General features: G+C 42.5%; 2 protein-coding genes across 2 annotated transcripts in view; both read left to right on the plus strand.

The window, feature by feature from the left end:
* LOC126998346 (uncharacterized protein C18orf19 homolog A-like) overlaps positions 1-7,387 on the plus strand; it is a 33,543-nt gene extending 26,156 nt beyond the window's left edge. The window contains exon 8 of the mRNA XM_050859855.1: positions 7,109-7,387. Coding sequence (XP_050715812.1) covers positions 7,109-7,200 — 92 coding nt within the window. The 3' untranslated portion in view covers positions 7,201-7,387. The remainder of the gene's footprint in view (positions 1-7,108) is intronic.
* Positions 7,388-12,318: 4,931 nt separating this feature from the next.
* Positions 12,319-25,206, plus strand: part of LOC126998347 (uncharacterized) — a 178,425-nt gene continuing 165,537 nt past the window's right edge. The window contains exon 1 of the mRNA XM_050859858.1: positions 12,319-12,606. The gene's annotated coding sequence lies outside the window, so the exon portion shown is untranslated. The remainder of the gene's footprint in view (positions 12,607-25,206) is intronic.

Here is a 25,206-nt window from a genome sequence, read left to right on the forward strand (position 1 = left end):
GTGAGGAAGGAAAGGTTGGGTATGGGGGAGGTTGGTGAACCAACAAGGGATGAAACCAGAAACTACTGCTCGCTTACATACATGCAGCATGTACTACCAATAGTCACATTTTCCATGTAAAGGATAAGTAATTTTCTTCGAGTAAAACTTTCACCCCAACTGATAGTCCATATAAGGAACATCCATATTTACAGTAGATTAAATATTGCTACGGTGTGTGTGTGTGTGTGTGTGTGTGTGTGGAGCAGTAAGACATAATTGCTGGTTGGATGGATGATTACTCATACGCATAGCTGGGCACGATAACAGAAAACCTTATTCCCGATAACCGATAACTAATAATGAAAAACCTTAACGGCGATAACCGATATTCGTTAACTAGAGACACAAATATAGGCGATAACCGATAACCGATATAAATCCACAATTCCGATACTAGCTAGCGATAAGTCCGATAGGCGAAAACGATACTATATTGATATTTCAGATCGAACAACATTGATGAATTCAAATTTTCAATATCTGTATTTTAGGAAACTTACAAAACCTTAAAACCACACGTTGACACGTACATATGGACGGTAATACTAGAAATGCCTGAACCGGTGTAGTGTTATTTGGCGTCTCCACCGTCAAAAATTGTTTACAAACACTGGTCTCTCGTGAACGGTGCATGCTCAGACCAGCAAGCGTAGACCTGTAGTCTCACAAAGCTTTTAAACCGTAATTAATAGTTACTGGAATGCTGAATCAGACATATAGTACCACTACCACCATCCTCGCTGTTTGTAGAACGACACTCTGTTCGAGTTGTATTTATATGTACAGAGTGTCGTTCTAGAAACAGCGAGGATGGTGGTACTGTATGTTTGATTCAGCTTTCCAGCAACTCTTAATGTGTTAAAAAAGCATTGTGAGACTGTACAGGTCTACACTTAATGGTCTGATCATGCGCAGTTCACGAGAGACCAGTGTTTGTAAACAAAAGCGCCAGCTTTTGACGGTGAGACACCAAATAACACAACACCGGGTACCTTCAGTATCATGGCATGGTCACAAACGAATATGGAATATCAAATTTGAGGCAGTGAATAATCATTTTGGGGGGCAAAGTTAAATGATTTTTCTCTATGATATATTTATTTTTGAGTATCATAAAAAAATAACCTAGTGTTTTAATTTCCATGATCTAAGTGTGAAATCTCATCACCGAAGCTATTTCATACCCCGAAGTTTTTTCATACAACACCGGGCCACGCATGCGCAGTAGGGAGACAACGGTTTTTTTTCTGAAAGGCGGAAAAAAAGTAGCGATTATCGCTAGTTTGGTTACAAAAGTAACGAAGATACCGATATATATTTAAATAAGTAGCGGATGGTCAATAATCCGATTTTGTTATCAGCGATAAAGTATCGCGATAACTTATCGCGATAACGCCCAGCTATGCTCATACGTCATTATCCACATGTGACACCAAATCATATTTTTGCCCATTAGGTCGGGGTCTCAAACATCCACTGCCAAAATAACATCCTTGTCCGACGCTTTGTTAAAGTTTTATTTGCGAAAAACAGGGGAACACGGCCCCTGAAACCGTTAGTAGTTGTAGTTTTACAGGGTCTGGGCTTACGCTCGTGTGGTCCCGTCTCCTTATCTGTATTTGTCCAACTTTTCCTTAAAGCTTTGCACACTCTTCGCCAATACTACATCCTCACTTAGTCTGTTCCATACCTCTATATTTCTTTGTCTCTCAAACATCTTCCCTTCCTCAATTTTTTTACTGTGTCCTCTTGTGTTCCTGGTGTTTATTCTTTCTCTTAGTAGTAACTCCTCTTTATCTACTTCCATTTTACTCAATAATTTATAAATTTGTATTAGGTCTCCCCTTTCTCTTCTTTGTTCCAGTGTTCGTAGGTCCATTTCCTTTAATCTTTCTTCATATGTCAATCCCTCCAGTTCTGGAACCATTTTTGTTGCCATCCTTTGTATTCTTTCTAGTTTTTTTTATGTTTCTTATGGGGAGACCACACCACCTCCGCATATTCCAATTTTGGTCTAATCATAGTGGAATGCTAATCCTATATTTCTCACCATTTTATCGGTATCACCGAATATCCTATTTACATGACTCTCGGGCTGTTGATTATCTTGTATTGTCACTCCCAGATCTCTCTCTTCTTGAATTTTCTTTAATATTTCTCCATCTCCCATTTTATATGTCCATTTTGGTCTCCCTTCACTCTTTCCCATTTCCATTACATGACATTTCTTCACATTGAATTCCATCTCCCATTTCATACTCCAGTTCCAAATCTTGTTCAGGTCATCTTGCAAAATTTCAGTCTTTTTTGTTTCTTATATGTCTTTGCAGTTTTTCATCGTCTGCAAACAGGCTCATATTACTGTTTACTCCCTCTGACATATCGTTTACATATACTAGGAAAAGTAATGGTGCCAATACCGATCCTTGAGGCACTCCACTCTCTACAATTCTCCATTCCGATTTCATGTCCTTTACCACTGTTCTCATCTCTCTTCCCCTTAAGTAACTTTCCATCTGGTTCATCATTTTCTCTTTCAATCCTCCTTTATTCTCCAGCTTCCATAGTAGTCTTGTAAGTGGAACTTTGTCGAACGCCTTCTTTAGGTCCAAGTAAATGCAATCAACCCATCCGTCCCTTTCCTGTATTATGTCTGTCCCTCTTGAGTAAAAGCTCAGTAAGTTTGTTACACATGAGCGCCCTTTTCTAAAGCCATATTGTTTACTTGTGATTATATTATGCTCTTCTAAAAATTTCGTCCATCGTTTCTTTATCACTTTCTTACAAATTTTACATATTACGTCACTGGTCAATGATACAGGTCTGTAGTTCAGTGTGTGTGTGTGTGTGTGTGTGTGTGTGTGTGTGTGTGTGTGTGTGTGTACACTCTCCACACAAAGTTCTCGAACACCTGGGCACGATGGATGTGAAAAATGAATCGATCGCGTCTAGTCGCATCGGAATGGTTGGTACCTGATTGTGATGACGCATCTGAATCCATTACTGTATATCAGGGGTTCGCAACCTTTTTGTTCCTCTGTACCCCTTGGGCATTTTTATAGGTTCCCGTGTACCTCTAAAAAATTAGGATAAAAAAAACGATGAAATTGTAATATTTTGATATTATTTTATAATGAAATCTGTATGTGTAGACTGATATAATTTAAATAACAGTATTGCTTACTAAAATGAGGAAATTGAAAAAAAGAAAAAATATTGTGCAATTTGAATGCAGATTAGAACACCATGTATTGTACAGTAGTGGTTATTCTTTCGGAGCCAATGTACCGCCCGAAAAGTGCAAATATACCACTGGGGGTACATGTACCCCAGGTTGGAAACCCCTGCTGTATATGATACGTTTCGATCCTGTGTTGATTTGATGGTCGCAGTAAGTCATGCTCACGTTAGTTTCAGTGGAGACCCCACAAGACAGGAGCAAAGTTATTATTATCCTTCACACTGAAAGCCTCAGTTATATCCAAACAGCACGGCGGATTGATGAGGCCATCGCTACCGTATCACTATGGGCCAGCTGGTATGTGGAAACAGGCTCCACTAGTGGCACGCCTCGAAGTCTCGAAGCAGGCGGTGCATACACTCATTAAATAAATACCTCCCATGCATCCTCATATATTTTACAATTAACAAAGCTGTCGCAGTATGTAGTTTAAGTATTGATTTTGGCAGATATTTTAGTTTTACATACTTTTACTGGCAATTATACTCAAACTACCACCTGGAATTATCATTCCCTCATTTGAATAGAAATGACGTCGGCCAAAGTATTTGAACCGACTGATAACTTCCTGAAGCGGAATGGGTTACATAATTTTTTTTTATCCTCACGACGGCCTCATAAAAATTGTCAATAATTTCTGTAACGCAATGACGAACTAATATCAGTGACCCAATGCTAAATTAGTTAATACCAGAATGACGTCATCCTTCAGACGATAAAACGCACTGGTGGCTAGGAATGATCACCGCCACATATTTAACCAATTAGTAAAATACGGTTACATAACGGATATATTTACCTTACACCACAGCATATTAGCAATATCGAGATCAAGCGACAAGACTTATCAATGTTCATGTAATAGTGAGCCATTGGCATCTCACTCACGCAGAGCTAAGTACACAGGGCTACCACCCGTTTTACACAGGGAGAGGTCCCTCAAAATTCTTCGTCCATGTATCTCAGAATGCATGGTGCTTAAAGCGTTCGAGAACTTTTTGTGGAGAGTGTACATGACTACGTGTGTGTCTGTGTGTGTGTGTGTGTGTGTGTGTGTGTGTGTGTGTGTGTACATGTTTTTTTGTTGATCAGAGATGGGTGTTGACTCTGGCTCTGTTATCTCAATCTCAGGAAGACTTTATTTTATCAGGTAATATTAGTTACAAGAACATTTATTAAGTCATCATATATATATATATATATATATATATATATATATATATATATATATATATATATATATATATATATATATATATATATATATATATATATATATATATATATATATATATATACACACACACACACACACACACACACACACATATATATATATATATATATATATATATATATATATATATATATATATATATATATATATATATATATATATATATATATATATATATATATATATATATATATATATATATATATATATATATATATATATATATATATATATATATATATATATACACACAAGTTGAAAATATACTTAATTAGGGGACATTAATCAAAAACAAATTTGCTCGCTTTGCAAGCATAGCAGTGCATTAAAATTTTGGCAGTAGCGTGTGTGAGCAGTTACTCAGAGTATATCCATAGACTCCTGCTTACCTCTTGCCAAATAAATTACAAGCCTGCAGGCGTGTGTGCCACGGGAAGGTATAGTGGCTGCTTTACCATGTATGGTGACTGACCCCTCGTCTTGTTAATTTAGCTGCAGGTGTAGGCTACAGCAGTGTTTTATTTATTTAACAGCACATACCTAGACTTTAGGTTCTTCTGGGGATATTAAAGGAGAAAATCTGATACATTGGTTGTTATTTTTTATTTGTTTTTCCAAATCTCTCGCTTCTGCTCCATGTTGAAAAAAAATATTAGTAAGTGTTCAGGCCCTTCACTTCCCACTGCCCTCATGAGGCGGGGAGGCCCTGGTGATGGAAGGGTGTCAGGACAAACATTTGCCGTGTACTCAAGTCACCCAGATAAGAGTGATTAGGTGCGTGGGAGATAACGGAAGGAATGTTGTTCTATATTTTTTAAATCAGACAGACCTTAATTGTTAAGTATTATAATGTTTTGACTATTAAATTGTTTTCGTGTAATTTCTTGGCTACATAGTTTAAATATAAGGATCATGCTGAATTATTTTCGTCTAGTTTGGGGTACTTACAACTCAAGGACCAAGACTGTTTTGCTGTCGTAGATTTCTATGTATAAGGATACGTGTCAAAAGTGTTTGCGTATGCTATTGATATGTTATAAAATTATCAACTCATGTGATTCAGAAATAAGCTGAGATTCATTTAAGCACGGGAAGGGGGTAGGGGGTAGGGAGTGGGGGCCCCGCTATGGTACGGCAAGGTGCAGCAGCATGTGGCGACCGCTGTGGGTCATCGCGTGGAGTCGGCACAGCATCACACACACTGTAACATACGACTTTCTGTAAATAATAAACTCTACTGAAAGTATTAGTTATTAGTAGACCTTGGCAGACCTTTTATTGATTTGGTACGTTATTTAATTATCATGTGGTGGCGGTTTCTCTTTGTTTCAGGGACTGATTTATCACAATACTTATTTTTCGTTATCTGAAAATACGCCGGCAACTCATTATCTTGTGAGTCCAGCATTGATTGTTTTTTTCTAGTGTAAATTCTCTATGACTAAAGTCCCAAAAAGCTTAGACCACAATCACGTTCCCATGAACTATCATTGATCGCTGCCTCATGTCGCCGCGTCCTCCCCAGCGTGTACAGTTCCATATACCCCACCCCGGCCTGCCACGTATTCACACAAAAGGTCTATTATATAGTGTGTTTGTTCCATTTATATTCTGCAGTTATGACCCATTCAAATTGGGCCGAATAGGGCATATATATATATCTATATATATATATATATATATATATATATATATATATATATATATATATATATATATATATATATATATATATATATATATATATATATATATATATATATATATATATATATATATATATATATATATATATATCGTTAGTTAAATTTCTTGTAATTCTCAACTAAGAAGACTATTCAAACAAAATGACAACCATTTTGAATGACACCAGCAAATTCAAGAAAATTATAAGAAATCCAACTAACGATATATATATATATATATATATATATATATATATATATATATATATATATATATATATATATATATAATATTTTTTTCACCGTGGGTCACTGTTAGAAGGGGCCAGATATGTAAGAAGGCTGGAGAAATTAACGTTCGTGCGAGTCTGCGTCTGTGTGACTGGGTTGACGAATGAGGTTCAAAATGAGGAGCTTCATAAAAGATGTTTCAATGTATCAAATTTGGCGGTGGTGTGGGGGGGAGGGGGTGTGCACTGCGCATGTTGTGTAGTAAAGGACCGATATGAGATTAGGGTGAAGTGAAAGATGGGTGACCGAGCGTAAGGGCACAGGATTCTATTCTGTAGTAACACACACACACACACACACACACACACACACACACACACACACAGTATTCTATTGCTTTGGGATGAGACAGGTGCTGAGGCGATTTGAAACTATAGGACTAAGTTAAATGAAAGAAGGAAGGACCGAGCGACACGGACTTCACTGGAAAATAGACAGTTTGTGTATACGTGTTAGTGTTAAACAAAACCGCTGCGAGAAATTGCGTTCCGTTGGAGCTAAGTGAGTGCTTGAAAAATATTTGCCAGCCCTTTAAAACGCTTGCCCATTGTTTGCATCCTGCCAGTCAGCGGCGCACAGTAGTAAACGTTGTGTTTATTCTCCCCCGGACAGCTGTTGTCACGAGGACGCGGGCCTGGACAAAGATGGTCTTCAAGCAAAAAGATGAGACCGCTTTGCCTACACGGCTGTGCCGCCCCGTATAGGGCGGGCCAGCTGCAGGCCCCGCGGTGGAAGATGCTTCTCGTATATGATTAACACCTGTGATGCTGTGACTGGTGCCGTATGTGCCTTGTGTGTCCTCTTTGCACCATAGGAGTGGCCTAGCTGTGTATAGCAAGGTTACCTGGGTAAATACTTTGTGTTGAAAAGAGCAATAAACAGAGGACGACATGGCAAGGACATATTTTGAACACGTCGTTTGTATATAGCTACGTTATATATTCTCAGGTATGGCTGTTAAGTATTTAATTCCTAGGAAGCTATATATATATATATATATATATATATATATATATATATATATATATATATATATATATATATATATATATATATATATATATATATATATATATATACACACACACACACACACACATATATATATATATATATATATATATATATATATATATATATATATATATATATATATATATATATATATATATATATATATATATATATATATATATATATATATATATATATATATATATATATATATATATATATATATATATATATATATATATATATATATATATATATATATATATATATATATATATATATATATATATATATATATATATATATATATATATATATATATATATATATATATATATATATATATATATATATATATATATATATATATATATATATATATATATATATATATATATATATATATATATATATATATATATATATATATATATATATATATATATATATATATATATATATATACACACACACACACACACACACACACACACACACACACACACACACACACACACACACACACACATAATTTGCTGTTGTTTTATCGTTGAGATTTTTGATAGATTTTTTATTTCATTACAGCGTAAAGCGGTGAAACAGCTTACTAAACATTCTTAAACAAAACATTGTAATCGTAACCAGATTTTTTTTTGAGAGAGAGAGAGAGAGAGAGAGAGAGAGAGAGAGAGAGAGAGAGAGAGAGAGAGAGAGAGAGAGAATATGCCTGGTGTCCTTATCCCATCCTGCACAATGTCTCGCTGTGTCAACGTCACCTTCGGCCCCAACCCCTGTGTGTGAAAGAAAAGACAGGACAGATTATTATGGTAAACACGTGTCCTTAATATCCTATTAAAAAATATCATCTTGAAGGGGTAAACTGGGAAAATTTAGGGATTCACTACTACTACTACTACTTGGTTTTCTTCGTGTTATTTTACTACTATATTAATAACAATACTTATACCACCACTGCCACCTCTACATACACCAGTGAGTCATTAATTTTAAGAGTTACGTATACGTTGTCTAAGAAAATTATGTAAAATATGTAAGACCCAAATCCTCCCTCTCCCTCTCTTCCCCCACACACACACACAAGGAGGGCACACATATTGCTCGGCTCGGTGTCACATGCATCGATATCACTGTTCACGATGACACTGGCGGAGTCTCTGATGACCTGTTTTGGGAAGCTGAGGAAGGAGTAAGAGAAGTGAAAAGAGAAAGAAGAAAAAATGAGGAGGAATGAAATGCAAAGGAATGAGAGTAGGAGTAAGAAAAAGAATGCAGAGAGAATGGACAGTAAATTAGGAGAAACAAAAAGGAGGAGGAGGAAGAAGATGAAGAAGAATGCAGAAAAAAAAGACCGTAAACAAGGAGAGAAAAAAAGGAAGCAGAATAAGAGGAAGGGAAGGAAGAGAATGAAGAGCAAAAACGACGAAGGTTTATAAAATGAGGTTTGGAAAAAAGAAAAGGAAGAAGAAAAGAAGGCGGAGGAGGAAGAAGAATGCAGAAAAAAATAGGATACAGTAAATAAGGAGAAAAATGAGGCAGAAGAAAAGGAAGGAGGAGGAGAAGTGAATGAACAAAAAAAAACGAAGGTAAGAGAAAAGAAGAGGAGGAGGAGGAGGAAAAAGAATGAAGAAAAATTGGACACAGTAAAATGGAGAATAATGAGACAGAAGAAGAAGAGGAAGCGATGGAGAACGACTAAGAAGAAGAGGAAGCTATGGAGAACAACTAAGTCTTCCTCATATTATTGTTGGCATAGCCTAACCCACACCCAGCCACCCTTCCTTCCCCTTCCTCTTCCTCTTCCCTTCCCCTTCCCTTACCCACATAATTAAACATACATCTTCTCGGCCCCTTTAGCTAGGATCAAAGTATAAATTCCCTCTGTCATATGTAGCACACACCCCTGCCTGCCTGTCTGTCCTTTGAGAAATATCGGTAGGGTTTAGAAAATGGTGTTTCCATATATAGAGTCGCCACGTTTAGTCCCCCACGAAGCCCCGATGGATCTAAGTCATTTCTTTATCGTGCCAAAGAAAAAAATATTGATAAGGTGAAGTTTTGTGACACGCTTATGGTTTGGTAGGCAGTGGTGGTGGTGGAGGTGAGGAAGAAGAGGAGGATAATAATAAAGATAAAGAGGAGAAGATTATGTAAGGAAGAAAGGTAAATAGAAGGTAGGTCAGCTGAAGAGACAGAGAGAGAGAGAGAGAGAGAGAGAGCACAGGCGGTTTCTTCTATAAATCCCTGAACTTGGCAGGAAGATAGACAGACAGACTGACGGACCACCACCACCACACACTAGGCAGACACGTGTGGGGCTTTACCAGGAGAGGTGATGAGTTCCTCTCGTATTTTCCTGATTTCCCCAACCATCACTTTCACCTGCTACGAAGAGAGAGAGAGAGAGAGAGAGAGAGATTCAGCAAACGATTTTTTTTCTCGTGTGATTTTTTTAAACTCGTATAAATGATTGATTTTATTCATATTTGGTGGTTGAAGTGGCTGTGGCACCAGTAGTATTAATGGTAGTAGTAGTAGAAGTAGTAGCAGTATCAATTTGGGGAGGCGGTGGCCGAGTGGTCAGCGTGCGGGCGTGGTGATCCCCTGGACCTAGGTTCGAGTTCCACCAAAACACGCTGATTTTTCAAGGCATCGCCGAGTGGCGGAATTACCCACATGCTGCCGAGATCTTCAATCAACCCTAACTTCAGCGACTTCTTTCAAGTGGAGCACCGGGGGGCAGCATGGGGCAAGCAAAGAGTCATTTATCACGGCAGCCACTATAAATAAAATTCGCCTGCGCCACTAACGGGCTGGGGCCGTCCAAGAGGCCCCTCAAGAGAGCCTACGGGCGCCACAGGCAGAACCTAAAAAAGATAATAATAATACTAAAAATAGCAGTAGCAGTCGCAGAAGTAGTACGTAGTAGTAGTAATAATAGTAGCAGTAGTAGTAACAAAGCAGCAGGCACTGAGCACGCATTAATTAACAAGACCCGTTACAATAGCAGCACGCACAATCAGCTTCTCATGCCACACAATTGAACCACTGCCATAAGGACAGAAGTGAACTGGAGACACCCAGCAACAAGCAACAGTTAGAAGACGTACGGGATAACAAACCGCTGTATCACGAAACATTAATAAAAAAATAACCCAACACCTTAACTAAGACAATCCTTATCTGCACCTTCGACCTGCACACGGAAAAAAAAGCAGTATCAAAAGAAGTTGAGCAACACATTTTCTCTATCTATTCATGTTTACGGGGTGAAGAGGAAATCATAAACTTTGAACCTTGTTGGGGGGAGGCAACGGAAGCAGACGACGATGAAGAAGAACGAGGAAGGAGGAAGGAGGAGGAGGAGGAATTGGCTTGAGGCCTGCAAGAGGAGGTGGCTGTGGGTGGGGTCCGCAGTATGGTGCCTAGCGGGGCGGGATTGGCTTGACAAGTAGGCGGAGGGAGGGGGCGGGAGACCTAGGCAGCTTCGGCAGTGGCAGGCTCGGCACAGTAACTGGGGTAGGACAGGGGATGGATGGGGTAAAATTCCAAGTAGATACTGCGCAGTGAGCTGAGGAGGAAGGCACGCCGCTCTCACGTGATTTGCTGGGGCAACACGGGAGGTATGTGTGTGTGTGTGTGAGGTGGAGGGGAGGGGCATGGTTACGGAAGGTTGGGGAAGGGAGGGAACGGTAGGGTAAGGAGGAGGGAGGGAGAGCGGGGCACGATGACAGCAGGGCAGGGACGGGGCAGGAGGGAGGGGCCGTGTTGGAAAGGTGCATTGAAGGAGGGGGGGCAGACGCCTATACACGTGTGTGTGTGTGTGTGTGTGTGTGTCTCTCTCTCTCTCTCTCTCTCTCTCTCTCTGACAATAAATAAACAAATAAATTAATAAATGAATGACCAATTACAGAAATATTACACCGGTTACGTTCTTGCCGAGAGAGAGAGAGAGAGAGAGAGAGAGATGTGGGATATCTACTCTCTTTTTCTGTTTCTCGTTGCCTCTCCCTCCTCCTTAACTTCCTGTGAACACACACATCGCGCTGCAAGGCTTCACGGCCAAACAGGAGGCGGTTCGAGCCCCGCTCAGGCCGGATTCTTTCCGATGACTAAGAGTGGTTACTGTCCCCCCTTGAGCAAGTGGGATGTGTGTAAGGTCCTGGCAGTACCCAGAGATCGACAAAAAAAAGCTCACGTCGTGAGGGTACCTGCTGGCGAAAGCGAGTCCAACTCGTGATCAGGCCGTGGTGAATTACACACACACACACACACACACACACACACACATCGACAAGGAGACAGGACTATCCGAGCCTGGCTCAGGCCCTGTATGCTACAAATAGGTACACACACACACACACACACACACACACACACACACACACACACCTGCATCCTTGATCATCCTCAACCTCTGCGCGCATGACTTCCGTGACACTCAGACTGCAAGCATATAAAAGCTCCTCTCTTGAATTAATAATTACCTGCATCTTTGTTATGTGTTAGTCGTTAAAATTATATATACTCCTCGTAGGCTCCAAATCCGTGCCTACAGTTTGTTTGCTTCTGAGTAATCTCGAGGGGATGATAGCTTAGTTGATAGGGCACAGGAAATGTGGAATATTCTTAGTGAGCGTTGATAATATATATAACACACAATAAAGGAGGACAGGTAGGGAGGAGCAAGAGGAGGAGTTGAAGGTGAGGAGGAGGAAGATAACCAGGCAGGAGAGGGAGGGGGGGCACTGCGCCTGCGCCGATTCAAGAAATATAACTGCAGCAGACGACCTCGGGGGCTCAGTACGCGCTTGGCCGGCAGAGGGGTAGGGTACTGCACCGCGAATAGCTTCGTTGTGACTGAACACTCCGCCAAACACCGATAGCTTCCCGGGAACAGGAAACCGAGCGAGTACGCCACCAGACAGGGACGTACGGGTTGGCTTGTCGCACTGAGTCCCCGCGGTCGTAGTCTTCAGTGCCGGTCATAAGCTTATACGTGTGTTCGCCCGGCAGCAGCAGCCAGGGAGAGGAGGCGAGGGCTGGGGCCGCGAGTACATCTACCCCGGTATTTCTAGGTAAGTGGCACGTGTTGGCTCGTCCCCGGCGCCAAGGTGTCGGGCAGGGGGCGGCGGCTGAGTCAGGGGAGGCGGGAAGGAAGGAAGGCTGAAAGGTTGAAGCTGAAGGCACTGGTAATGACAGGGTGCGTGGGGAGGCCTAATGGTTGGGTGGGGCTGTGAGGCAGGCAGGCAGTGTGTGTGCGTGTATGTGTGTGTGTGAAGCCGGCCGGTCTGGGGTTGACGGGAAGCCGGGTGGTGTTGGCGCCGGGTGAGAGAGAGAGAGAGAGAGAGATTTGTCGATGCGGTTCAGGTATGCAGTGAATGTTCGCTTTCGGCTTATCCAGTGTGTGTGTGTGCGTGTGTGTGTCGTCACCGTTACACACACACGCTGCTTAGTGCCTGAAATGGACCAGTCAAGTTTTTTTCCTTTTTTTTTATGGAAATAGTTTAATATTTCTGCTTTAAACCCAGACGGTCTTCACACATTGCCTCAAATTATCGACCTTCCCTCCCCTCTCCCCCCATCTGGCTCCTTCCCTTCAGATTTCCTTTGCCCTCATTAATAGTGTGAATAACGACGGAAATGAGCACCGAGGCCACGCGCAGCTTCAGTGTATGCCCCAAACTTTACCTTTATCCTTCCCTGTCATTGTTGTTGTTTCCTTTCTTCGCCCTTTGATTTCTCCTTCCCTTCGCCACTCCGTTTCCGTTAGTAGGTTTGGTTTTGGAGACATAATTTTTATCATTATTATTATTTCTACTAGTTTGTACTGTATATTTAACTTCATGGCGTTTAGGTAATGTGTTTGGTGTCCGCTCAAGCTTGGTTCTCAAAGGTGAGGTGCGAAAGCGAGTCAGTTAGCCTACCATGCGTGAGAACCAAGGAAAACATGTCTGGATTTCTTTTTTACATTTTTCTCCGTCATTTATTTAACTTATTTTCATCCACATAGCGAATACAAGAACTAAAATAGTATTGGAAGTTCTAATTAACTTGAATGAAATACCGGAAGCCTTTTATATATTTTTTTCTGGCTCACGAAATCCATTATAGTTTGGCGCTGCGCTGAATGTTCCCGAAACCGCAAACCTTATGACATTATTCTCGCCACTAGAATAAACGCGCAGGTACCTTGCCAGCAGCCCCGTGTCCCTCTATACCCAGCAGATGTTTCCACGTGGGCTGCAAACCCCACGAACACTTGAAAGATTTGGCAACGTAGTCGGTAATCTGTCTAGTTTCTCTGCCACGAAACCTTGCCTTAGATCTTGAATTACCTTCACCAGCAAGGCAAATACCAATATCAAGCTTTTACTCGATTATGTTACATACTACCACGGCCATAACTCAACACGAGGTCTTGCATTACCCGCCTTCACCAACAAGCAAAGCAAGATTATTGAAACACTTACGAAAAAATGCTTTACACATGAGCGAGCCGTAAACATTTTTTTTTTCCTCGTCTTTAATGAATGAGAGAAAGTGTTGCTGCTTATCCTGCCCGGAGGCGTCGCTGTGAGTCTCGTGGCATCATTATCAGTGTGAAGTGGTGGGTGTTCTAGGGAGAGAATGCCCTCAGGGGGGGTGGGGGGGGTGATCTTGAGGTGGGTCTGGTTGTGGAGGCGAAGTATGGGGGGTGAGTTAAGATAGGATGGGGTAAGCACGGAGGCAGCGCATGCTTGCCACGTGATCCAGTTAGCGATATTGCAAAAAGGCTGATTACTGCTTGGTGAGGTGTGGGTGGCGAGAGAGCGAGCGAGCGAGCCCATACTAACAAGCCTCTGTACGTCTGCTAAAGCTTACATTTCACAACAGGGATAGTAATAATGATTTATCTTTATCATACGACGATATTGCAAAAGAATCTGATTACTGCTTGCTGAGGTGTGGGTGGAGAGAGAGAGAGAGAGAGAGAGAGAGAGAGCACGCACACTGACACATCTTGCTCGTTAATCTTACATCGCAGCAAAGGCTACATTTCACAACAGCAATAATGATAATGCAGAAGTTTCCACGCATATATACTGCAGAGCCACACGAAAGCTGAAGGGGCCAACGGAACGGAGATGAGCACCGCAACTACAGTGTATGGATGCTCTCAACTACTAATAATAATAAACCATAAGAACATACGTCACGCCTCGCCTGATCTAAACACAAGACACGTGCACGCATACCTGTACGTTCACTACCTCAAGCTAATGGAGATGACGGTAAACAAACCAACGAGCCTCCAGAGATAAACACGTGTGATCAGAGTCCACACACGCAGAGGGAGGCCATGCATGCGATCAGTTATAACCGGCGGGCGATGTTAGCTTGGTAAAAAAAAAGAACAAAGGCAAACGCGCTGACGCATAATAATTAAAGAAACCAGTCCCCTATATGGAAGAAGAGATCAAGTGGGTTTCGAATCAGCTTACTACATACCTACAAGAATCATGAGTCGAATAGAAATTGAACTTGTTGACAAAGAAAAAAAGTTAAACGAATGCTCAAAATCGAAGTTAAGAGTAGTGTGGGTAGATACAGCTTACCATTTAAATCAAAATAGAGGAGATAACGTAAATACAGATAGAGATCAATATTTACGTGTATGCAGAAAGACAAGTAAGGTTTTAGGAGCAGTGAGTATCGGGCTTTTTTTTTTTTTTAACATTTGCTACCTTTTTTTTATGCCCTTAAACTGACGGGGGTTGTGTACCGTCTCCTGGGATCTGTTTCCTTCTATAATTCCTTCCCCTTCTGTCTCTTTCCGCGGCATATGACCACAGATGTTGCGCCGACTAAACCAAACTTTCCTTTTTCCAGTTTGACTCCTCTGCTGTAAAAAAAAAAAAAAAATAAAATAAAAATCAAGAGTAGCGTGGGTAGATATAATTTTGCACATATATCAAGTAAAATGAGAGGAGAGAACATGAATACACACATAAAACAAGATGAGTGAACTTTACAGAGGCAAAGAAGAAAAAAAAAGTGTGTGTGTGCGTGTGTGTGTGTGTGTGAATTTACATGCAACACGAACTCTCGGGGGTTCAAGGTCACGTGGTTCAGGCTTGCGCAAAAGCGTTCTGGATGCTGAACGCTTTCATAAGGACATATTCCGAGATTGCTACATATCAAGCAGTGCAGGACGCAAGCAGGCACACGTGGGAGGAGGAGGGAGGGGGGCCGCTCAGTTTGATGTGATGCGATGTTCACAACGGAGCAAGCGAGTATTGTTTCGGATATAATGTGAAGCTTCAGTTGAGGTCGAGCCCTTGTTTGGTAATGGTGACGTCACTAATGTCGTGGCTTAATTGAATGTATCGGGGTTATTGGCAGCCGCATTACCTCCTTTGCGTGGAACTGATGGCTTCCAATCACAATAGTCAGTAGAGATAATAGGATGAGAGGCAGAGGAGGAGCAATGGATGACTAGTCTATTCATTTGGGCAAGGCCACTCACGGTAGCTTAGTCCCAGCGACTCCACTTCTCCCTTCTGGCTGTGTAGCTCCGAGCTGGATGATGTAACCTACTTATGTTTAGTCAACATAAAATGGTAAGTAGTAATAATAAAATGGTAAGTAGTCAACATAAAATGCACTTCTAACACAAACTGCTAATTTATGTTCTAGCACTGCCCAAGGTGATTTGATTTAATTATGCATTTTATGTTGACTACTTAACATTTTATTATTACTACTTACCATTTTATGTTGACTACTTAACATGACAAGTAGGTTACATCATCCAGCTCGGAGCTACCCAGCCAGAAGGGGGAAGTGGAGTCGCTGGGACTAAGCTACCGTGAGTGGCCTTGCCCAAATTAATAGACTATAGATGGGTTGATGACCTGTAGCAATAAGCATCACCCGGCAGCTCTCTATATACGCCTTGCTTGTGTACGTGATTATGATTTACAATATCGTCATTTACATGTTTAGAGTTTGCAAACTTCTGTACTTCTCACTCTGTGACTTACGAAACGTAACGGAGCGTAAGCAACAGAAGCCCCGAAGTCTTCCTCAAACTATATTTAGGATTAGTTAGACCTCATCTTGACTGCGGTTCAATTCTAGTCACCTTACTATAGAATGGATATCAAAATGTTAGAATCGGTGCAGAGGAGGATGACTAAGATGATTCAGGGGTTGAGAAACTTGCCATACGAGGAAAGACTCAAACAGTTAAACTTGCATTCTCTAGAAAGGCGAAGGGTGCGTGGAGACATGATCGAGGTTTATAAATGGATGAAGGGCTTTAATAAGGGAGACATTCATAAGGTTTTGTTGGTAAGAGAACCGGGTAGGACACGAAGTAATGGGTTTGAACTGGATAAATTCAGATTCAACAGGGACATAGGCAAAAATTGGTTTACTAACAGGGTGGTGGATGAGTGGAATAGGCTTAGCAGTCATGTGGTGAGTGCCAATACAATTGTCACATTCAAAAATAGATTAGATAAATTCATGGACAGCGATATTAGGTGGGGTTAGATACACGGGAGCTTAGGGTCAAAGGAGCTGCCTAGTACAGGCCTACCGGCCTCTTGTAGACTCCTGCGTTCTTATGTTCTTATGAAACTCCTGCTCCTCCAACCGATCCCCCCATCTCGGGCTTGGCGGGTGTGCCGGAGAGGCTGACCTAATACAGAAAGATTTCCCGAACTCGAAAGGTTAGCAGCGACGTTCACTTCTTGCCAACCACACCAGAGAGAGAGAGAGAGAGAGAGAGAGAGAGAGAGAGAGAGAGAGAGAGAGAGAGAGACGAAAAATACAAAGTATGAATAAAAAGAAAACAAGGAAATAAAGAAAGATTATTAGATTATGATGAAGAGGAAGGTGATGGTGTGATGTGCAATTAATGTGATATAAATAAAAGAAACATCTGCTTTGGTGAGAGAGAGAGAGAGAGAGAGAGAGAGAGAGAGAGAGAGAGAGAGAGAGAGAGAGAGAGAGGATGGGGGGATCTGGCTCAAGTGCTATCGGTGTAATGCGCGAACAATTGGCTCAAGCAGTGTGGAAGTCGGTGGTTCATTGAGAATATCAGGCCAGTCCAAACAACCGTTTAACCTGCGCACTTACACCGCTGCCATGACGGGTGTTGCTGCTATCAAAAATGGTGTTTGTGGTTACTTTCCTGTTTAGAGAGCATACATTAGTCCAGTGTAGCCGTAGTGCCTTTAGATTTATAAGACGAGGGATATCAACAGCTAAAAAAAAAACCTGCTCGTAAAATGAAGCAAATGGAAACAGATGCCGAGAGAAATGTCAAGTTTTGGTCGAGGAATAACTTCAAAACTCTCCCTCCTTGAAAGATTTTACGTCCGAGGAGAAAGGAATAATGCCGTCGAAAGGAGGTGTTCCAGAGTTATACGAGTGAAAGGGATGAGTACGCCACTGAGTATAGAGTAATGTTGGTAGTACAGTGAAGAATACGAGGCTGAGGAAGGAGTTGAATATTTGGTATTGATTGCATAAAAAACTGTAACCTCTAACACGACTAAAAACAAGAAAACCAGTAGGCGAAAAAAAAAAAAAATTCTCGCAATGTCAAATCGGTGAATATCAGAGAGGTTTGAACACTGGTATGGGTTAGGCACCGCCCAGATTGTTATTCGAGTGGAAGAGACAGCCACCGAATAGAGTAACGTGCTGGTGGCACTGTGAGGGAGAGTATGTGCTGCGCATTACATTCCTGATTACAGATGCGTGCTTGTGTATGTGGGGGGCTTGTTGCGAGTGACCTTGGCTGGGTGTTCTGCTGCATGTCTTTGGTTTCTGCCTGGAGTGTTGGTGGTGTCTGAAGGCGCACAATGGCCTGAGGTATTGACTGTCATGGTGGGGTCTCTCTCTCTCTCTCTCTCTCTCTCTCTCTCTCTCTCTCTCTCTCTCTCTCTCTCTTTCCTCGAAATGTGTGTGTGTGTGTGTGTAGAAAAAGCAACTGAGAAAGTGAAAGGATCCTAGCAACGACACGGGTTTCCCAACACACACACACACACACACACACGCAGCTATACACACTTCTCATAGGTACTCACACCTCGTCCCATGAATGGGTTTCTCGCCCACACACTCGCCTTCTAACACACTACTGTCGTTCGCCAATCAAGAGATCAGCTGACGAGGTAATTGGAGGAACAAGTGAGTGAAGAAAGACATGATTAGATAAGGCAGTGAGTAGCTGCGTAAAGGAATTAATGAAGGTTATGGAGGTGTATATGTGTGTGTGTGTGTGTGTGTGTGTGTGTGTGTTTGGTTTTGCAATTAAGGAAAGCTGCAGTGTATGTGTGTGCGTGTGTGTGTGCACTTTCTTGATTGCTAGTGTGTCTGCCCTGAATCTTGCTTCCTCTCAGGTCAAATACGCAACATTTGGGCGACATCCAGGTAGTTGTGGTGCTGTGGCGGTGGTCGTGTAGCACCAGGCGTGGCTGCGGCGTGGTGATGCGGTCCCCACGTGCACAGCGGATGATCAAGGGGGGGGTTATGCGCATCTGCACCCCTCCCTTCACCTTCACCCTCACTCACCTCTCCCTCCCTCACCCCCTCCTAGCTATTTCACCACACTGCGTCGTCCACCCTATCCCTCCCTCACCTCATTCCTTGCTTATAAAAGAGTTCGGACTACACCCAACCCGTCCCCCACGCCCTCCCTTCACCTCCCTGTACTAACAAGGTCACCCATCCCCCCTTCTCCCCGCTGTTCTGCTATTAGTCACTCCCTGCTTCTTATCAACAACATTATCTCTGTTTCCTCCGTTTCTTCTATCACTTCATCTTATTCTTTCTCTGGTTAATCCCACTCTGTCTCCCTCACCAACCCTGTCACTCACCCCTCCCCTTCTTCCTGTTCTGCCATTTCCGCCCCCCTCCCCTACTACTTTTATCAACATCTTCTTTCTCTCTGTTCTTCCTTCCTTTATTTTATCCCTTCAACGACATCTTCCTCTTTCTCACTGTTCTTCCTCCTTTTATTTTATCCCTCCAACGACATCTTCCTCTTTCTCACTGTCCTTCCATCTTCCTCTTGCTCTCTGTTCTTCCTCCCTTTATTTTATCCCTCCAACGCCATCTTCCTCTTTCTCACTGTTCATCCTCCTTTTATTTTATCCCTCCAACGACATCTTCCTCTTTTTCTCTGTTCTTCCTCCTTTTATTTTATCCCTTCATCTTTCTTTTCTTCTGGTCAGTTTCACTCACCTTATCCCTCGCCTTCTCCTTTCATACCCATAGACAGGAGACTCGCCTCTCAAGGTTACAGGTGGATGCTCTGTCACTGACCCTTCGGATCTCTCCTCTCTCCCTTCTTACCTGTCAGTTCACTTTTCCACCGTCTTCCCTTCTCCCCTGTCTTTCTCTCCACCTTCGTCCTCTCTGTATTCCCTCGCCTTCTATTCTTTTATTCCATCCTGACCTGTTCTTCCTTCCACCTCCGTCTTCTCTGTATTTCTTCCTCTTCTGCTTCTTTATTCCATCCTCCTCCTCTTCATCATCGTTTTTCACCTCTTCCCCTTCACTCCTGTCATACCTTTTATATCTCTCGCTCCGCTCCTCCTCCCTTGTAGTTCTCTTTTTCTTTCATCTCTTCCCTCGGTTCCTTGCCTGGACGCTGGAGCCTCCAGCTAAGACCCTCGGCCACATAGTTTTCAAGGTTGTCTCTAGGCCGCCGGTATGAGAGAAAAGTTATATATCCCAAACGTGTAGCCAGGCGCACCTTAGCCCAGCCGCGCACACACACACACACACACACACACACACACACACACACACACACACACACACACACATACACATACACACACACACATACACCGAGTAAGGGTTCGTGTGCTCTCAGATCGTTAAACTCTGAGTGTAAACAAAGTCTGGCTCGTCCTCGGCCGTAAACCGTAGAGGCGAGGTGGTAGTGAATCCTCTCTTCCCCCGGCACCCACCTCACCAAAGCCTTGTAGCCAGATCAGGAGGGTTGGCTTCGTTTTAGTGCTCGTTACCTTTGTGTGTGTGTGTGTGTGTGTGTGTGTGTTGGTAGAGTATTTGTTTGTTTCCTCCTTCAGTGACGTGTATATTAAAGGAAAGTAAAGAAATGTTCCTATTCTGCTTTTTAGTCCCTGAGAGAGAGAGAGAGAGAGAGAGAGAGAGAGAGAGAGAGAGTCAAGCTGCCCTGACCCTGAGGTGTGACGGCAGGTGTAATCTAGGCGGCCATCCTCCCCCTCGCTCCCCTGCCTTGCGTCTTCTGGCGTGGCTCCTCTCTCTTCTCCCTCCGCTCTCCGTTGCTGGGCTGCACACACTCGCTGCTCCTCTTTCTTCCGGCTTTCTTCCTACACTTACTGAAACCTCACTGAAAGACGTTTGTCACCTCTATGGCTTCAAGAAATATTCCCGTGGCATTTTCATCTCATCCTTTCCTTCATCCACGTTTTTAACCTGGTATCTGCAGGGATCATGTTTCTTAAAGGCCCCTCTAAGCGAGAAAAATGAGAAAAAATCATCACTCACGCAAATCATTTCATAAAATTTATCAACGCATTTGTGATCAGTTTATGCATCATCTATTTTTGGGGGGTTTATATCATGGCAAAAATGTGGCCCGTCGCTGGTACACGATAAATCCACAAATTTGGCTCGTCGCTTCGACCGGGTTAACTTTTCTTGCGGCTAAGGAGGCAACTTATTCGTTTGACATCTTCCCCTGCTCTTTTATTATTATAGTTGCACTGATTCCTGTACCGTAAAAAAAGACGAAAAGTTAACTAAAAAAAAAAGTCCCTCAAAATTGTTGCTCCTACAGAGATGCTATATTATCGTATTACACAACTGATGTAACTATTGTGTTGTTTGAAATTAGTGTTTACCTTCTTCTCTCGAAAGAGAAAATTAATGCACGATAGATAAAAAGAGAAAATACGGTAATATGTCTTTTTATAATCTTGCAGGCGTGAATACTAACAATTATCCATCTTATGTATACGGGCTTTCTGTCCATATTAGAGAAGGGAATGAGGGAAAGAAAGTCAGGTTCTGTGTGTGTGTGTGTGTGTGTGTGTGTGTGTGTGTGTGTGTGTGTGTGTGTGTGTGTAACCCGTAACTTTGGGACTCGTCTTTGTATGTGCAACATCGGAGGCGGAGGAGGAGGAAAAGAAAGCCGAAAGGTGAATAAGAGCGAAAAGAGAAAGCGTTTGTTATGAAGAACCAAACCACACCAGACAAGTCAAGGCATTGAACCCTTGTGACCTTCCGAACACAGCTGTTGCGGTTTGCCCACTAGCTGTGTTGTTGCGTAGCTCTGCGTGACCTTGATCGAGAAGACATGCGGGGGGCGGAGCAAGCAGACGAAGAGGAGGGGAGAGGAAGGAAGAGGAGGGAGGAAGGAGAGTGGCTGGTTCCTTCACCTCCCAATCTGACTTGCACCGAGCGAGTAGTGTTTGCCCTTCCTTCTCCTGCCGGTTGACTCATTCCTCTTGGGGTGTTTTAACTTCATCTTTCTCTTTCTCCTATCTGATCTTCTCTCTTCATCCTTCTTTTTCTGCTCTCCGATTTCTCCCGTCTCCTTTCTCTTCACTCTCCTTGCTGATCTTCTCTCCTCATCTTTCTCTTTTTCCTCTCTCCGATTTCTCCCGTCTCCTTTCTCTTCTCCTTGCTGATCTTCTCTCCTCATCTTTCTCTTTTTCCTCTCTCCGATTTCTCCCGTCTCCTTTCTCTTCTCTTTCCTTACTGATCTTCTCTTTTCTTACTCTTTCTGCTCTCCGATTTCTCCCGTCTCCTTTCTCTTCTCTCCTTACTGATCTTTTCTTTTCTTACTCTTTCTGCTCTCCGATTTCTCCAGTCTCCTTTCTCTTCTCTCTCCTTACTGATCTTTTTCTCCTACTCTTTCTCCTCTCCGATTTCTCCCTTCTCCTTTCTCTTCTTCTCTCTCCTTTCTGATCTTTCTCTCCTACTCTTTCTGCTCTCCGATTTCTCCCGTCTCCTTTCTCTTCTTCTCTCTCCTTTCTGATCTTTCTCTCCTACTCTTTCTGCTCTCCGATTTCTCCCGTCTCCTTTCTCTTCTTCTCTCTCCTTACTGATCTTTCTCTCCTACTCTTTCTGCTCTCCGATTTCTCCCGTCTCCTTTCTCTTCTTCTCTCTCCTTACTGATCTTTCTCTCTTACTCTTTCTGCTCTCCGATTTCTCCCGTCTCCTTTCTCTTCTTCTCTCTCCTTACTGATCTTTCTCTCTTACTCTTTCTCCTCTCCGATTTCTCCCGTCTCCTTTCTCTTCTTCTCTCTCCTTACTGATCTTTCTCTCTTACTCTTTCTCCTCTCCGATTTCTCCCGTCTCCATTCTCTTCTCTCTCCTCATTGATATCTTTTGTTTCTCCTCTTTGCCATCATCTCTGTGTCCTTCCTTAACTCAGTGGTTCCCAAACTTTTTCAGCTTGTTACCCAGTTTAACATGCCACATTAAGCGTGTTACCCCTTTCACACAAAAAAGTTGTCAATATTGATATATATGGCTAAATTAAAACACTAGAGATATTTTTTTTATATATAATGTCTTTGATAATTTTACATCTCAAATTACTATTGCCTATGACGTCAAGAACAATATTACCGTCAGGCAGTGGGATGGGTGGAGTTGCATGTTTGATTTGCTTGATTTCCTGAATTCTTCACTTTTTTTGTCACCCCTCCATTACCCCCGAAAAAATTGTTATATTACCCCCACAGTTTGTGAACCACTGCTCTAACTCCTTTCTCCTTGCCATCCACTTTGTCTCCTCTTCCCATAAAGGGGCTATTACACTGGGCAAATTTTCCGTGGATCTTCAGTCAAACCATGATTTCCGCTGGCGTGGTTCTCATATTTCCGTTGTTTTCTGACGTGTCCACGATCTTCCAAAGCTACGGTAGATTTCACCGAAGGACGACGGTATTACTCACCATCATCAGCAGAAGCAATAACAAGAAACAAATGAGAACCACGCTAGCGGAAATCGTGGTTTGACTGAAGATCCACGGAAAATTTGCCCAGTGTAATAGTGGATGGCAAGGAGAAAGGAGTTAGAGCAGTGGTTCCCAAACTGGGGGGTGGGGGTAATATGACAATTTTTCGGGGGTAATGGAGGGGTGACAGAAAAAAAGTGAAGAATTCAGGAAATCAAGCAATTCAAACATGCAACTCTTTCTCCTTACTGACCTCTTTCTCCTCACCATCTTCTTGTGTTCCTTCTTCTTTCTCTAACTCTTTTCTCTTCTTTCTCCTCGCTATCCTCTTTGTGTTCCTCCTCCTCTCCTTCCAACTCCTTCTTTCTCTCCATTCTTTTTCTCTTCCTCTCTCTCTCGTCTCGACCCTCAGTAGCCCCTTAGTGTCAGGGTTCATCTTTCATTGTTCTTTTCGTCTCGGTCAATAGAAAATGTATACACCGGACTACATTATTCGCCTCGCCCAAGGGAAACACGCCACAACAAACAAGGCTGCGTCAAGGCCGGTTCCCTTAAGACGCACGAGGTTCACAATCCCCCAAATCAGAAGCTTCTCAAGGTCACATTTCGCTGCTTCAAGGTGACTGCGCGGACCGCCCTGGATGTCCTCAACCCGTCAAGGACCCTCACGCAGTCCATCTTACACAAGTGGAGGCTAAGCGTGTGGATATCAGTGTCCAGCAGCGGCGTCCTTCAGGGGTCCTTCAGGGGTCAGTCCCAAGCCCTCGTTGTTTGCAGACGTGTAATCTGTCCGGGTAAGAGGCTCGTGGGAGTGTGTTTACGAGGCAAGGACACTCGTCTTAGATAGGACTGAAGCACGGGGAGGAATCTGGGTCTGGCTTGTGTAAGTGTGTGTGCCTAGGGAAATGAGGTTATTATGAAAATGATATGTGCGTGAGAGAGAGAGAGAGAGAGAGAGAGAGAGAGAGAGAGAGAGAGAGAGGGGAAGGCTATTTTGCTTATACATAATGAGCATATGCCATTCATATATCGATAGAAATAATAAAATAAATGAAAAAATGCGGTTCTATACTTCTTTTTGAAACTTGCAAGGGTGAATACTAAGCCATCCCATGCTACGTGTTTGTTAACTTTAGTCCCTTCAATGCTGACCAAATATTTACTGTATATTTGTGTATCACCTGAGGAGAAAGTAAACCAAACGAAACTTGAGGAAAGGCGGAATTGATGAACCCTGGAACCGTATTTGACCAAAGATTAGGAAAGAATTCAAGTCGACCACACACACACACACACACACACACACACACACACACACACACACACACACACACACACACACCTCCCGAAATTGACCTCTCTTTCGGCCACCTCTTTTGATTCTTTTTATAGGAGCAGCGAGTAGCGGGCTTTTTTTTTTATGATAGTTTCCTTTTTTTGTGCCCTTGAGCTGTCTCCTTTGTTGTAAAAAAAAAAAAAAAAAACGCATACAGAGAAAGCCGCTGCCAGGAAGGGGACGGCTCAGGTAAAGAGGCCTCTCAGAGAAGGAAAGGTTCGTTCATACCCGGCGGTGCTTGCTGGTTATAATGACGGGGTGAAAGGGGACGTGCGCAGAAGGTTAGCTCGGTATTGTTAGACGCTCCCTTCTCTTGCATCCGTCATTTCTAAAGGCAAAGTAAGAGGTCAAACGCGTCTCCATGGGTGTTTCTTTACGTT

This window comes from Eriocheir sinensis, chromosome 14 (assembly GCF_024679095.1).
Source record: "Eriocheir sinensis breed Jianghai 21 chromosome 14, ASM2467909v1, whole genome shotgun sequence".
Lineage (NCBI taxonomy): Eukaryota > Metazoa > Arthropoda > Malacostraca > Decapoda > Varunidae > Eriocheir > Eriocheir sinensis.